Consider the following 16899-nt stretch of genomic DNA (forward strand, 5'->3'; position numbering starts at 1 on the left):
TGTGCAGTGAACAGTACCTGTCTATAATGACAGGCAGGTAGAGACAGGAAAGGTGTGCAGTGAACAGTACCTGTCTATAATGACAGGCAGGTAGAGACAGGAAAGGTGTGCAGTGAACAGTACCTGTCTATAATGACAGGCAGGTAGAGACAGGAAAGGTGTGCAGTGAACAGTACCTGCCTATAATGACAGGCAGGTAGAGACAGGAAAGGTGTGCAGTGAACAGTACCTGTCTATAATGACAGGCAGGTAGAGACAGGAAAGGTGTGCAGTGAACAGTACCTGTCTATAATGACAGGCAGGTAGAGACAGGAAAGGTGTGCAGTGAACAGTACCTGTCTATAATGACAGGCAGGTAGAGACAGGAAAGGTGTGCAGTGAACAGTACCTGTCTATAATGACAGGCAGGTAGAGACAGGAAAGGTGTGCAGTGAACAGTACCTGTCTATAATGACAGGAAAGGTGTGCAGTGAACAGTACCTGTCTATAATGACAGGCAGGTAGAGACAGGAAAGGTGTGCAGTGAACAGTACCTGTCTATAATGACAGGCAGGTAGAGACAGGAAAGGTGTGCAGTGAACAGTACCTGTCTATAATGACAGGCAGGTAGAGACAGGAAAGGTGTGCAGTGAACAGTACCTGCCTATAATGACAGGCAGGTAGAGACAGGAAAGGTGTGCAGTGAACAGTACCTGTCTATAATGACAGGCAGGTAGAGACAGGAAAGGTGTGCAGTGAACAGTACCTGTCTATAATGACAGGCAGGTAGAGACAGGAAAGGTGTGCAGTGAACAGTACCTGTCTATAATGACAGGCAGGTAGAGACAGGAAAGGTGTGCAGTGAACAGTACCTGTCTATAATGACAGGCAGGTAGAGACAGGAAAGGTGTGCAGTGAACAGTACCTGTCTATAATGACAGGCAGGTAGACAGAGGAAAGGTGTGCAGTGAACAGTACCTGTCTATAATGACAGGCAGGTAGACAGAGGAAAGGTGTGCAGTGAACAGTACCTGTCTATAATGACAGGCAGGTAGAGACAGGAAAGGTGTGCAGTGAACAGTACCTGTCTATAATGACAGGCAGGTAGAGACAGGAAAGGTGTGCAGTGAACAGTACCTGCCTATAATGACAGGCAGGTAGAGACAGGAAAGGTGTGCAGTGAACAGTACCTGTCTATAATGACAGGCAGGTAGAGACAGGAAAGGTGTGCAGTGAACAGTACCTGTCTATAATGACAGGCAGGTAGAGACAGGAAAGGTGTGCAGTGAACAGTACCTGTCTATAATGACAGGCAGGTAGAGACAGGAAAGGTGTGCAGTGAACAGTACCTGTCTATAATGACAGGCAGGTAGAGACAGGAAAGGTGTGCAGTGAACAGTACCTGTCTATAATGACAGGCAGGTAGAGACAGGAAAGGTGTGCAGTGAACAGTACCTGTCTATAATGACAGGCAGGTAGAGACAGGAAAGGTGTGCAGTGAACAGTACCTGTCTATAATGACAGGCAGGTAGACAGAGGAAAGGTGTGCAGTGAACAGTACCTGTCTATAAATGACAGGCAGGTAGACAGAGGAAAGGTGTGCAGTGAACAGTACCTGTCTATAATGACAGGCAGGTAGACAGAGGAAAGGTGTGCAGTGAAGATTACCTATCTGTGCAGGCCCGCTGTCCACACTGCCCCCTCTCCCTGACTTGGCACAGTTAGGAGGTCCCCAGCCGTCATTACAGTGGCAGTGGCCCTGGTTGTTACACACCTGGGGGAGATATACCAATCAATTAACTAATCAACCAGCCAATACAATAGACACTGGTCTCTCTCCCAAGTAGAGCCAAACAATTAACTAATCAACCAGCCAATACAATAGACACTGGTCTCTCTCCCAAGTAGAGCCAAACAATTAACTAATCAACCAGCCAATACAATAGACACTGGTCTTGACTCCCCAGAAGAGCCAATCAGATGGCCTGTAACACGTGATGTACCAAACCCCTTTTAGAGGGCGAGACCTCTCCCCAGAAGAGCCAATCAGATGGCCTGTAAAACGTGATGTACCCAACCCCTTCTAGAGAGTGAGACCTCTCCCCAGAAGAGCCAATCAGATGGCCTGTAAAACGTGATGTAACCAACCCCTTCTAGAGAGTGAGATCTTTCCCCAGAAGAGCCAATCAGATGGCCTGTACGTGATGTATGTAGAATGAGACCTTCTCTTACCCCCCGGCTGTTACATGTGTTGTTGGCGTCACAGTGGAGGTCCACAGACAGTAGAGCTGAGGCATTCACACACTGGAAGTCAAGGCAGGCCTGGAATAAAAAGAGAGGAGTCCTGGATATTATCTCTGGATTCAAACAAACCTCCCATAGCAATGACTACAAGGCATTATGGTTGTCCTGCCGCCTCAGTACACACCACCCACACTGTGGAAGGAATGTCTCAAACACACCACCCACACTGTGGAAGAAATGGCTCAGTACACACCACCCACCCTGTGGAAGAAATGGCTCAGTACACACCACCCACCCTGTGGAAGAAATGGCTCAACACACACACCACCCGCTCTGTGGAAGAAATGGCTCAACACACACCACCCGTCCTGTGGAGGAAGTGACATCATCTTAGAAAGACAGAAAGGGACAAAGTTGAAGACACTGAAACCAAAAATGGTAATCTTACCTTCCCCTTGGTGCAGGGACTGCCCTGGTTGACATAGGCAGGGTCCAGAACATCAGAGCCCAGGTTAAAGTCTGCGTTGACACACGAAGAACCATCGATGATCTGGTTACTGACCGATCCTCCAGGAGGAGGGTTGTTGGTGTTTACGTTAGTGCACTGTACCTTCCCACACATGGCATTACTGCAGGAACACAGTGGAGACAGGGAGGGAGTCAGTAGTAACTCTATACAGGAACACAGTGGAGACTGGGAGGGAGTCAGTAGTAACTCTATACAGGAACACAGTGGAGACTGGGAGGGAGTCAGTAGTAACTCTATACAGGAACACAGTGGAGACTGGGAGGGAGTCAGTAGTAACTCTATACAGGAACACAGTGGAGACTGGGAGGGAGTCAGTAGTAACTCTATACAGGGAGGGAGTCAGGAGTAACACAGTGGAGACAGGGAGGGAGTCAGGAGTAACACAGTGGAGACAGGGAGGGAGTCAGTAGTGGCTCCACACTCCGCCCCGGGGGGCTGGGGCTCCACACTCCGCCCCGGGGGGCTGGGGCTCCACACTCCGCCCCGGGGGGCTGGGGCTCCACACTCCGCCCCGGGGGGCTGGGGCTCCACACTCCGCCCCGGGGGGCTGGGGCTCCACACTCCGCCCCGGGGGGCTGGGGCTCCACACTCCGCCCCGGGGGGCTGGGGCTCCACACTCCGCCCCGGGGGGCTGGGGCTCCACACTCCGCCCCGGGGGGCTGGGGCTCCACACTCCGCCCCGGGGGCAAGAATGTGAATGTCAAAATTACAATCATGTGTTAAACAAAAACGTGTTAAACAATTCAAAATATATTTTACAGAGCCCTTTGCCTTGACATTCTCTCAACCTACCAACACTTTTTTGGTTACTACATGATTCCATATGTGTTATTACATAGTTTTGATGTCTTCACTATTATTCTACAATGTAGAAAATAGTAAAAATGAAGAAAAACCCTAGAATGAGTAGGTGTTGTAAAACTTAACAGTAGTGAAACATTTCCAATCTTACTTTTTCATCAATTATGAATGCCGATGACAAATTCAGATCACTTACGCCAAACTACATTTCACATAGGTCCCTGACGACGTCATGCCACAGTTCCCAAACGCATCCCCCTTTAGATTAGCCGTCTGAAAGCAGATGTCTGCTGCTTTGCTTGCACCTGGGAAGAAAAATAAATCAAAACATTTAACATTTCAGACTTAAGAAATAAAAGAAGGAAAATATTAACAGTCAGGTCACAAGGTCACAGTTACTTTCTTGATTCAAATATAGAAAATAAAAATACAATCAAATATATAAAATACAAATTAAATTAAATGTATAAAATTAAAATACAATAAAATATAAAATAAAAATAAAATATAGAAAATATAGAAAATAAAAATAAAATATAAAATAAAATAAAAATAAAATAAAAATAAAATATATAAAATAAAATATATAGAATAAATAAAATATATAAAATAAAATATATAAAATAAAAATAAAATAAAAATAAAATATATAAAATAAAAAAATATATAAAATAAAATATATAAAATAAAATTTATATAATAAAATATATAAAATAAATAAAATATATAAAATAAAATATATAAAATAAATAAAATATATAAAATAAATAAAATATATAAAATAAAATATATAAAATAAATAAAATATATAAAATAAAATATATAAAATTAAAATATATAAAATTAAAATAAAATATATAAAATAAAAATAAAATAAAAATAAAATATATAAAATAAAAAAATATATAAAATAAAATATATAAAATAAAATTTATATAATAAAATATATAAAATAAATAAAATATATAAAATAAAATATATAAAATAAAAATAAAATAAAAATAAAATATATAAAATAAAAAAATATATAAAATAAAATATATAAAATAAAATTTATATAATAAAATATATAAAATAAATAAAATATATAAAATAAAATATATAAAATAAATAAAATATATAAAATAAATAAAATATATAAAATAAAATATATAAAATAAATAAAATATATAAAATAAAATATATAAAATTAAAATAAAATATATAAAATTAAAATAAAATATATAAAATAAAAATAAAATAAAAATAAAATATATAAAATAAAAAAATATATAAAATAAAATATATAAAATAAAATGTATATAATAAAATATATAAAATAAATAAAATATATAAAATAAAATATATAAAATAAATAAAATATATAAAATAAATAAAATATATAAAATAAAATATATAAAATAAATAAAATATATAAAATAAAATATATAAAATTAAAATAAAATATATAAAATTAAAATAAAATATATAAAATTAAAATAAAATTAAATATATAACATTAAAATGAAATATATAATATAAAAATCAAATAAAATGTATAAAATAAAAATAAAATGTATAAAATAAATATAATATATAAAATTAAAATTAAATAAAAAATATAAAATTAAAATAAATATAGAAAATAAAAATAAAATATATAAATATGTTTATTTTGTACCTGTTTCAAAAAGATGTTTGCATTGGTAGTCGTAGGTCTGGCAGCGGCCCTCATAACAGTACGCCGCGTTGTTCTCACAGAGAAGCCCATCCATGATATAGAAGTCAGATGGACAGTAGGAGGTGGAGCCGTTGCAGTATTCTGGGAGGTCACATGTGTTGACAGATCCCCTGCACGGTGTCCCTGACACGCTGATCTGAAAAATTGGAGAGAAATTAGGCCGGAGAAACATTCATTTTCAAAATCGGTTTTCATATTTAAAATCAAAAGTTGACACCTCCCAAGTTGAAACCTCTGACGAAATAGCTCAACACAATCCTAGGCCCTCCCCCACCAACAAACTGCTTTCATTGAAGATCATTGATTTGCTGTCCGGTTTGGGGAGCGCCCTAATCCATACGGTTTTGAAGACCGACAGCAGCTGGACTAACCTTGCAGTCCTTGCAGCAGGCTCCCTGAGCGCAGGCCGATCCCCAGGTCAACTTACAGGTGGCCGCGTCACAGCACTTATTGGTACATTCCTGCAACATCGGCAAGATTAGTAAACTTAGGCATGTCAAAAACTAAATTCTGAACCGACACATCCATGGATAACTGACCAAATTATAAAATACATGCATTGTAATTTTGAATTCTTTAAAAAGTGTTGTCTATCAACCATGACAAGCTACATGGGTCTGACATTTTTTGATGGAAAATGACTGAGGATAATATTGAACGATATTGCCACTCCTATTTTCCATATCTTCAATCTAAGCCTTACAGGAAAGTGTATGCCCCCAGGCCTGGAGAGAAGCAAAAGTCATTCCGCTACCCAAGAATAGCAAAGCACCCTTTACTGGATCAAACAGCCAACCAATCAGCCTGTTAACAGATTAAATTAACAGATTGTGGGAGATGTTTTTTTTTAGACTTCAGTCCATCTTCCGACATTATCGGTCATAATCTGCTGTTGGAAAAACATCTGTGTTATGGCTTTACACCACTTGCTATATTGTGGATAAAGAGTTACCTGTCTAACAGAACCCAGGGGGTGTTCTTTAACGGAAGCCAACATAATCCTGGTAGAGTCAGGCATTCCCCAGGGCAGCTGTCTAGGCCCCTTGCTTTGTTCAATCTTTACTAATGAGCTGCAATTGGCTATGAGAAAATACTGTGTCTATGACTCATTATTGTGCACGTCAGCTACCACAGCAAGTGAAATCACTGCAATAAGAGCTCCAGTCAGTTTAAGAATGGGTGGCAATATAAATAAGCTGAAAGTATTTGGGACAAATCATTCACTAAACCCTTACCTCACCAAAATCTTGTAATGAATGTGGAAGTTGAGCAAGTTGAGGTGACTAAACTGCTTGTAGTAACCCTAGATTGTGAACAGTCATGGTGAAAACATATTGATACAACAGTAGCTAAGATGGGGAGAAGTCTGTCCATAATAAAGCACTGCTCTGCCTTAACAGCACTTGCAGGCCTGAGTTTTGTGGCACCTGGACTACTGTCCAGTCTTGTGGTCACGTGCCACAAAAGAAGGACATGGGAAATTACAATTGTCTCAGAACAGGGCAGCACGGCTGGCCCTTGGATGTACACGGACAGCTAACATTAATCATATGTCCTGGCTCAATGTAGAGGAGAGATTGACTTCATCACGCATACCCCACAAGACATGCCACCAGAGGTCTCTTCACAGTCCCCAAGTCCAGAACAGACTATGGGAGGTGCACAGTACTACATAGAGCCATGACTACATGGAACTCTATTCCACAGTACTACATAGAGCCATGACTACATGGAACTCTATTCCACAGTACTACATAGAGCCATGACTACATGGAACTCTATTCCACAGTACTACATAGAGCCATGACTACATGGAACTCTATTCCACAGTACTACATAGAGCCATGACTACATGGAACTCTATTCCACAGTACTACATAGAGCCATGACTACATGGAACTCTATTCCACAGTACTACATAGAGCCATGACTACATGGAACTCTATTCCACAGTACTACATAGAGCCATGACTACATGGAACTCTATTCCACAGTACTACATAGAGCCATGACTACATGGAACTCTATTCCACATCAGGTAACTGATGCAGCAGGAGAATCAGATTGGTTTTTAAACAGGCAAAAATAAACCTTATGAAACAGTGGAACTGGGAGGACACACACACTTTGTACTGTAAAGTAGTGGCCTTAGAGAACACACATAATGTGTTGTGAAATCTGTTGAAATGTAAATGTTTAATTATATTTAACTGCCTTAATGTTGTTGGACCTCGGGTACAGTAGCTGCTGCCTTGGCAGGAACTAACGGGGATCCACAATAAACCTCAGGAAGAGTAGCTGCTGCCTTGGCAGGAAATAATGGGGATCCATAATAAACCCCAGGAAGAGTAGCTGCTGCCTTGACAGGAACTAATGGGGATCCTTAATAAACCCCAGGAAGAGTAGCTGCTGCCTTGGCAGGAACTAATGGGGATCCATAATAAACCCCAGGAAGAGTAGCTGCTGCCATGGCAGGAACTAATGGGGATCCATAGTAAACCCCAGGAAGAGTAGCTGCTGCCTTGACAGAACTAATGGGGATCCATAACAAATCCCAGGAAGAGTAGCTGCTGCCTTGACAGAACTAATGGGGATCCATAATAAACCCCAGGAAGAGTAGCTGCTGCCTTGACAGAACTAATGGGGATCCATAATAAACCCCAGGAAGGGTAGCTGCTGCCTTGGCAGAACTAATGGGGATCCATAATAAACCCCAGGAAGGGTAGCTGCTGCCTTGGCAGAACTAATGGGGATCCATAATAAACCCCAGGAAGAGTAGCTGCTGCCTTGACAGAACTAATGGGGATCCATAATAAACCCCAGGAAGGGTAGCTGCTGCCTTGACAGAACTAATGGGGATCCATAATAAACCCCAGGAAGAGTAGCTGCTGCCTTGACAGAACTAATGGGGATCCATAATAAACCCCAGGAAGAGTAGCTGCTGCCTTGACAGAACTAATGGGGATCCATAATAAACCCCAGGAAGAGTAGCTGCTGCCTTGGCAGGAACTAATGGGGATCCATAATAAACCCCAGGAAGAGTAGCTGCTGCCTTGGCAGGAACTAACGGGGATCCTTAATGAATCCAAAATACAACACTCAGCCAAAGCTCCCATTAACACAAAGTAACATTAGAAATGTTATATATATTAGAAAAATCATTCTGAATCAATTATACATCATCAATCAATGTGTGAATGAATCAACGAATTAAGCATAATAGAAAGCCATTCAATGTGTGAATGAATCAACGAATCAAGCATAATAGAAAGCCATTCAATGTGTGAGTGAATTAACGAATCAAGCATAATAGAAAGCCATTCAATGTGTGAGTGAATCAACGAATCAAGCATAATAGAAAGCCATTCAATGTGTGAGTGAATCAACGAATGTAAGGACAGACAGGAAGACAGGTGAGTCAGACAGGAAGACAGGTAAGTCAGACAGGAAGACAGGTAAGTCAGACAGGAAGACAGGTAAGTCAGACAGGAAGACAGGTAAGGACAGACAGGAAGACAGGTAAGGACAGACAAGAAGACAGGTGAGTCAGACAGTACCTGGGGTGTTCCACAGTCACAGTCCTCTCCTTCCTCTAACATTCCGTTGCCACATTTACCCACAGAGACGACGTTGGACTGGGAGGGCTGGTTCAACAGACACACCCCTCCTCCACGCAGGACCAGGCGCTCAAAGTCAGAGGCACTACAGTCACTGAAGAGGGTGGATCCACTGGGGAGGGGAAGACAGACGACGCTGTACATGAATACCACACCGATGGAATCAATCAAATCAGTCACAATCAATGACTCCATTTCTATGAGACATACACTTATCAATATGGACAAAAGTGTGTGGATTCCTGCTCGTCAAACATCTCATTCCAAAACCATGGGCATTAATATGGAGTTGGTCCCCCTTTGCTGCTATAACAGCCTCCACTCTTCTGGGAAGGCTTTCCACTAGATGTTGGAACATTGCTGCTATAACAGTCTCCACTCTTCTGGGAAGGCTTTTCACTAGATGTTGGAACATTGCTGCTATAACAGCCTCCACTCTTCTGGGAAGGCTTCAGGTCAGGGCTCTGTGCAGGCCAGTCAAGTTCTTCCACACAGATCTCGAGGACAAACGAGGACAGACTATATTTACGCTCTACTTGCCCCAGCACTCTGCAGTCCCGTTCTGGCAGCTTGTATGGCCTACTACTTCGTGGCTGAGCAGTTGTTGCTCCTAGACGTTTCCTCTTCACAATAACAGCACTTACAGTTGACCGGGGGGCAGCTCTAGCAGGGCAGAAACCTTTCCAACTGTCTTGTTGGAAAGGTGGCATCCTATGACGGTGCCACGTTGAAAGTCACTGAGCTCTTCAGTATGGGGCCATTCTACGGCCAATGTTTGTCTATGGAGATTGCATGGCAGTGTGCTAGATTTTATACACTTGTCAGCAATGGGTGTGGGCCCGAATGAACCAGATCCACTAATTTGAAGGGGTGTCCACATACTTTTGTATATATAGTGGGGCGGCAAGGTAGCCTAGTGGTTAGAGCGTTGGACTAGTAACCGGAAGGTTGCAAGTTCAAACCCCCGAGCTGACAAGGTACAAATCTGTCGTTCTGCCCCTGAACAGGCAGTTAACCCCACTGTTCCTAGGCCGTCATTGAAAATAAGAATTTGTTCTTAACTGACTTGCCGAGTTAAATAAAGGTGAAATAAAATAAAAAAATCAACTCAGCAGGTGAGTGTAAATAATGTTGACCAATACAGTGGCGACCTTACAGTTAATATATATACTATAGTTCAACAAACAGGTTGAATAGCAGATGGCCTCTGAAAAAGACAACGCTCAGGAAAGGAGAATGTTGCTTTAGGGTTTTTTTGTGGCGATGACAGTCGAGGCCAGTACTTACGTTGCCGATGCAGCCATGATACAGCTCCCTCCATTACAGCTACACCGGCTGTCGTCGTGATTCATGCCCAGGTTATGGCCCATCTCGTGGGCCACGACAGTAGAGACGTAGCCCAGATTGTCACCACTATACTGTGGAGATAGAAGACCACATGCTGTTCAGATGTGGAATGGTTAAAAAAAAAAATATATATATATACACACACATATACACACACAGTGGCTTGCGAAAGTATTCGGCCCCCTTGAACTTTGCGACCTTTTGCCACATTTCAGGCTTCAAACATAAAGATATAAAACTGTATTTTTTTGTGAAGAATCAACAACAAGTGGGACACAATCATGAAGTGGAACAACATTTATTGGATATTTCAAACTTTTTTAACAAATCAAAAACTGAAAAATTGGGCGTGCAAAATTATTCAGCCCCTTTACTTTCAGTGCAGCAAACTCTCTCCAGAAGTTCAGTGAGGATCTCTGAATGATCCAATGTTGACCTAAATGACTAATGATGATAAATACAATCCACCTGTGTGTAATCAAGTCTCCGTATAAATGCACCTGCACTGTGATAGTCTCAGAGGTCCGTCAAAAGCGCAGAGAGAATCATGAAGAACAAGGAACACACCAGGCAGGTCCGAGATACTGTTGTGAAGAAGTTTAAAGCCGGATTTGGATACAAAAAGATTTCCCAAGCTTTAAACATCCCAAGGAGCACTGTGCAAGCGATAATATTGTAATGGAAGGAGTATCAGACCACTGCAAATCTACCAAGACCTGGCCGTCCCTCTAAACTTTCAGCTCATACAAGGAGAAGACTGATCAGAGATGCAGCCAAGAGGCCCATGATCACTCTGGATGAACTGCAGAGATCTACAGCTGAGGTGGGAGACTCTGTCCATAGGACAACAATCAGTCGTATATTGCACAAATCTGGCCTTTATGGAAGAGTGGCAAGAAGAAAGCCATTTCTTAAAGATATCCATAAAAAGTGTTGTTTAAAGTTTGCCACAAGCCACCTGGGAGACACACCAAACATGTGGAAGAAGGTGCTCTGGTCAGATGAAACCAAAATGTTATGTTTGGCGTAAAAGCAACACAGCTCATCATCCTGAACACACCATCCCCACTGTCAAACATGGTGGTGGCAGCATCATGGTTTGGGCCTGCTTTTCTTCAGCAGGGACAGGGAAGATGGTTAAAATTGATGGGAAGATGGATGGAGCCAAATACAGGACCATTCTGGAAGAAAACCTGATGGAGTCTGCAAAAGACCTGAGACTGGGACGGAGATTTGTCTTCCAACAAGACAATGATCCAAAACATAAAGCAAAATCTACAATGGAATGGTTCAAAAATAAACATATCCAGGTGTTAGAACGGCCAAGTCAAAGTCCAGACCTGAATCCAATCGAGAATCTGTGGAAAGAACTGAAAACTGCTGTTCACAAATGCTCTCCATCCAACCTCACTGAGCTCGAGCTGTTTTGCAAGGAGGAATGGGAAAAAATGTCAGTCTCTCGATGTGCAAAACTGATAGAGACATACCCCAAGCGACTTACAGCTGTAATCGCAGCAAAAGGTGGCGCTACAAAGTATTAACTTAAGGGGGCTGAATAATTTTGCACGCCCAATTTTTCAGTTTTCGATTTGTTAAAAAAGTTTGAAATATCCAATAAATGTCGTTCCACTTCATGATTGTGTCCCACTTGTTGTTGATTCTTCACAAAAAAATACAGTTTTATATCTTTATGTTTGAAGCCTGAAATGTGGCAAAAGGTCGCAAAGTTCAAGGGGGCCGAATACTTTCGCAAGCCACTGTATATGTTTAAAGGAGAAAATTACAATTGATTTAAACCAAAAACACAAAAGGAGTTGGAAAAAAACCTCTGAATACTATAAAATGTTAGCAGGAGCCTTTGGAACATGATATTACACACGGTACATTACCACACAAAGAAGAATCTGTGGAACATGATATTACACACGGTACATTACCACACAAAGAAGAATCTGTGGAACATGGTGTTACACACGGTACATTACCACACAAAGAAGAATCTGTGGAACATGGTGTTACACACGGTACATTACGACACAAAGAAGAATCTGTGGAACATGGTGTTACACACGGTACATTACCACACGAAGAAGAATCTGTGGAATGACACAAACACACTGTGCTTCGTCATCGTGGACTGGTTTCACTGGTTTCACCTGTTTACATTTGCATAGCAGATTAACTCCTGTGTTATTAATGGGTCCCAAATGGCACCCTATTTATTTTATAGTGCACTACTTTAGACCAGAGTCCTATAGAACCCTATTCCCTATATAGTGCACTACTTTAGACCAGAGGCCTATAGAACCCTATTCCCTATATAGTGCACTACTTTAGACCAGGGCCCTATAGAACCCTATTCCCTATATAGTGCACTACTTTAGACCAGAGCCCTATAGAACCCTATTCCCTATATAGTGCACTACTTTAGACCAGGGCCCTATAGAACCCTATTTATTTTATAGTGCACTACTTTAGACCAGGGCCCTATAGAACCCTATTTATTTTATAGTGCACTACTTTAGACCAGGGCCCTATAGAACCCTATTTATTTTATAGTGCACTACTTTAGACCAGGGCCCTATAGAACCCTATTTATTTTATAGTGCACTACTTTAGACCAGGGCCCTATAGAACCCTATTTATTTTATAGTGCACTACTTTAGACCAGGGCCCTATAGAACCCTATTTCTTTTATAGTGCACTACTTTAGACCAGGGGCCTATAGAACCCTATTTATTTTATAGTGCACTACTTTAGACCAGGACCCTATAGAACCCTATTCCCTATATAGTACACTACTTTAGACCAGAGCTCTATAGAACCCTATTCCCTATATAGTGCACTACTTTAGACCAGAGCCCTATAGAACCCTATTCCCTATATAGTGCACTACTTTAGACCAGAGCCCTATAGAACCCTATTCCCTATATAGTGCACTACTTTAGACCAGGGCCCTATAGAACCCTATGTATTTTATAGTGCACTACTGTTGATCAAGGCTCCGGGTAAAAAAGTAGTGTTTAAAAGGGGAATAGGGTGCGATTCGATAGGGTGCCATGCGATAGGGTGCCATTTGTGAAGCAGACCAATAGGATGCCATTTGGGAGGAAGTCATGGTGTGTCTGAGAACAAACTGCACTATTGTCTTCTACATCTGACTGACTCATGAATAATCTAGACCTATCAGGTGGCTGACACAACCTCACAACACTAACACCCACAGCCTCAGACGGTACTAGCTGGCTAGGTTACTATCTGACTCATGAATAATCTAGACCTATCAGGTGGCTGACACAACCTCACAACACTAACACCCACAGCCTCAGACGGTACTAGCTGGCTAGGTTACTATCTGACTCATGAATAATCTAGACCTATCAGGTGGCTGACACAACCTCACAACACTAACAACCACAGCCTCAGACGGTACTAGCTGGCTAGGTTACTATCTGACTCATGAATAATCTAGACCTATCAGGTGGCTGACACAACCTCACAACACTACCAACCACAGCCTCAGACGGTACTAGCTGGCTAGGTTACTATCTGACTCATGAATAATCTAGACCTATCAGGTGGCTGACACAACCTCACAACACTAACAACCACAGCCTCAGACGGTACTAGCTGGCTAGGTTACTATCTGACTCATGAATAATCTAGACCTATCAGGTGGCTGACACAACCTCACAACACTAACAACCACAGCCTCAGACGGTACTAGCTGGCTAGGTTACTATCTGACTCATGAATAATCTAGACCTATCAGGTGGCTGACACAACCTCACAACACTAACAACCACAGCCTCAGACGGTACTAGCTGGCTAGGTTACTATCTGACTCATGAATAATCTAGACCTATCAGGTGGCTGACACAACCTCACAACACTAACAACCACAGCCTCAGACGGTACTAGCTGGCTAGGTTACTATCTGACTCATGAATAATCTAGACCTATCAGGTGGCTGACACAACCTCACAACACTAACAACCACAGCCTCAGACGGTACTAGCTGGCTAGGTTACTATCTGACTCATGAATAATCTAGACCTATCAGGTGGCTGACACAACCTCACAACACTAACAACCACAGCCTCAGACGGTACTAGCTGGCTAGGTTACTATCTGACTCATGAATAATCTAGACCTATCAGGTGGCTGACACAACCTCACAACACTAACAACCACAGCCTCAGACGGTACTAGCTGGCTAGGTTACTATCTGATTCATGAATAATCTAGACCTATCAGGTGGCTGACACAACCTCACAACACTAACAACCACAGCCTCAGACGGTACTAGCTGGCTAGGTTACTATCTGACTCATGAATAATCTAGACCTATCAGGTGGCTGACACAACCTCACAACACTAACAACCACAGCCTCAGACGGTACTAGCTGGCTAGGTTACTATCTGACTCATGAATAATCTAGACCTATCAGGTGGCTGACACAACCTCACAACACTAACACCCACAGCCTCAGACGGTACTAGCTGGCTAGGTTACAATGATTAGTCTGCTAGGCGTTAGGGTCCTGGCTAGGTTACAATGATTAGTCTGCTAGGTGTTAGGGTCCTGTCTAGGTTACAATGATTAGACTACTAGGTGTTAGGGTCCTGTCTCTGGCTAGGTTACAATGATTAGACTACTAGGTGTTAGGGTCCTGTCTCTGGCTAGGTTACAATGATTAGTCTGCTAGGTGTTAGGGTCCTGTCTAGGTTACAATGATTAGACTACTAGGTGTTAGGGTCCTGTCTCTGGCTAGGTTACAATGATTAGTCTACTAGGTGTTAGGGTCCTGTCTCTGGCTAGGTTACAATGATTAGTCTGCTAGGTGTTAGGGTCCTGTCTAGGTTACAATGATTAGACTACTAGGTGTTAGGGTCCTGTCTCTGGCTAGGTTACAATGATTAGACTACTAGGTGTTAGGGTCCTGTCTCTGGCTAGGTTACAATGATTAGTCTGCTAGGTGTTAGGGTCCTGTCTAGGTTACAATGATTAGTCTACTAGGTGTTAGGGTCCTGTCTCTGGCTAGGTTACAATGATTAGTCTGCTAGGTGTTAGGGTCCTGTCTCTGGCTAGGTTACAATGATTAGTCTACTAGGTGTTAGGGTCCTGTCTAGGTTACAATGATTAGTCTGCTAGGTGTTAGGGTCCTGTCTCTGGCTAGGTTACAATGATTAGTCTGCTAGGTGTTAGGGTCCTGTCTAGGTTACAATGATTAGTCTACTAGGTGTTAGGGTCCTGTCTAGGTTACAATGATTAGTCTACTAGGTGTTAGGGTCCTGTCTCTGGCTAGGTTACAATGATTAGTCTGCTAGGTGTTAGGGTCCCGTCTAGGTTACACTGATTAGTCTACTAGGTGTTAGGGTCCTGTCTAGGTTACACTGATTAGTCTGCTAGGTGTTAGGGTCCTGTCTAGGTTATAGTGATTAGTCTACTAGGTGTTAGGGTCCTGTCTAGGTTACACTGATTAGTCTACTAGGTGTTAGGGTCCTGTCTAGGTTACACTGATTAGTCTACTAGGTGTTAGGGTCCTGTCTAGGTTACACTGATTAGTCTACTAGGTGTTAGGGTCCTGTCTAGGTTACACTGATTAGTCTACTAGGTGTTAGGGTTCTGTCTAGGTTACAATGCTTAGTCTGCTAGGTGTTAGGGTCCTGGCTAGGTTACAATGATTAATCTGCTACATACCTAATGATACTACATACCTACCGGTGAATACTACATACCTACCGATGAATACTACATACCTACCGATGAATACTACATACCTACCGGTGAATACTACATACCTACTGATGAATACTACATACCTACTGATGAATACTACATACCTACTGGTGAATACTACATACCTACTGATGAATACTACATACCCACCGATGAATACTACATACCCACCGATGAATACTACATACCCACCGATGAATACTACATACCTACTGATGAATACTATATACCTACTGATGAATACTACATACCTACTGATGAATACTACATACCTACTGATGAATACTATATACCTAATGGTGAATACTACATACCTACTGATGAATACTATATACCTAATGGTGAATACTATATACCTACTGATGAATACTACATACCTACTGATGAATACTACATACCTACTGATGAATACTACATACCTACTGATGAATACTACATACCTACTGATGAATACTACATACCTACTGATGAATACTACATACCTACTGATGAATACTACATACCTACTGATGAATACTACATACCTACTGATGAATACTACATACCTACTGATGAATACTACATACCTACTGATGAATACTACATACCTACTGATGAATACTACATACCTACTGATGAATACTACATACCTACTGATGAATACTACATACCTACCGATGAATACTACATACCTACCGATGAATACTACATACCTACCGATGAATACTACATACCTAATGGTGAATACTACATACCTAATGGTGAATACTACATACCTAATGGTGAATACTACATACCTACTGATGAATACTACATACCTACTGATGAATACTACATACCTACTGATGAATACTACATACCTACTGATGAATACTACATACCTACTGATGAATACTACATACCTACTGATGAATACTACATACCTAATGGTGAATACTAC

The 16899-nt window shown here is 41.4% G+C and overlaps 1 protein-coding gene across 3 annotated transcripts in view; it reads right to left on the reverse strand.

The window, feature by feature from the left end:
• Positions 1 to 16899, reverse strand: part of adam9b (ADAM metallopeptidase domain 9b) — a 39963-nt gene that overhangs the window by 8651 nt on the left and 14413 nt on the right. For all 3 annotated transcript variants that reach the window (XR_016491185.1, XM_090217865.1, XM_090217866.1), the window contains 8 exons: positions 10178 to 10308; positions 8831 to 9002; positions 5645 to 5734; positions 5214 to 5409; positions 3750 to 3858; positions 2672 to 2852; positions 2212 to 2301; positions 1648 to 1753 (listed from right to left, as the gene is read on the reverse strand). Coding sequence is in view for 2 of the 3 variants with exons in the window: in XM_090217865.1 (XP_090073991.1) it covers positions 1648 to 1753; positions 2212 to 2301; positions 2672 to 2852; positions 3750 to 3858; positions 5214 to 5409; positions 5645 to 5734; positions 8831 to 9002; positions 10178 to 10308 (1075 nt within the window). In the remaining variant the exon portion in view is untranslated. The remainder of the gene's footprint in view (positions 1 to 1647; positions 1754 to 2211; positions 2302 to 2671; positions 2853 to 3749; positions 3859 to 5213; positions 5410 to 5644; positions 5735 to 8830; positions 9003 to 10177; positions 10309 to 16899) is intronic.

This window comes from Oncorhynchus mykiss, chromosome 23, assembly GCF_057628025.1.
Source record: "Oncorhynchus mykiss isolate SJ-2025 chromosome 23, ASM5762802v1, whole genome shotgun sequence".
NCBI lineage: Eukaryota > Metazoa > Chordata > Actinopteri > Salmoniformes > Salmonidae > Oncorhynchus > Oncorhynchus mykiss.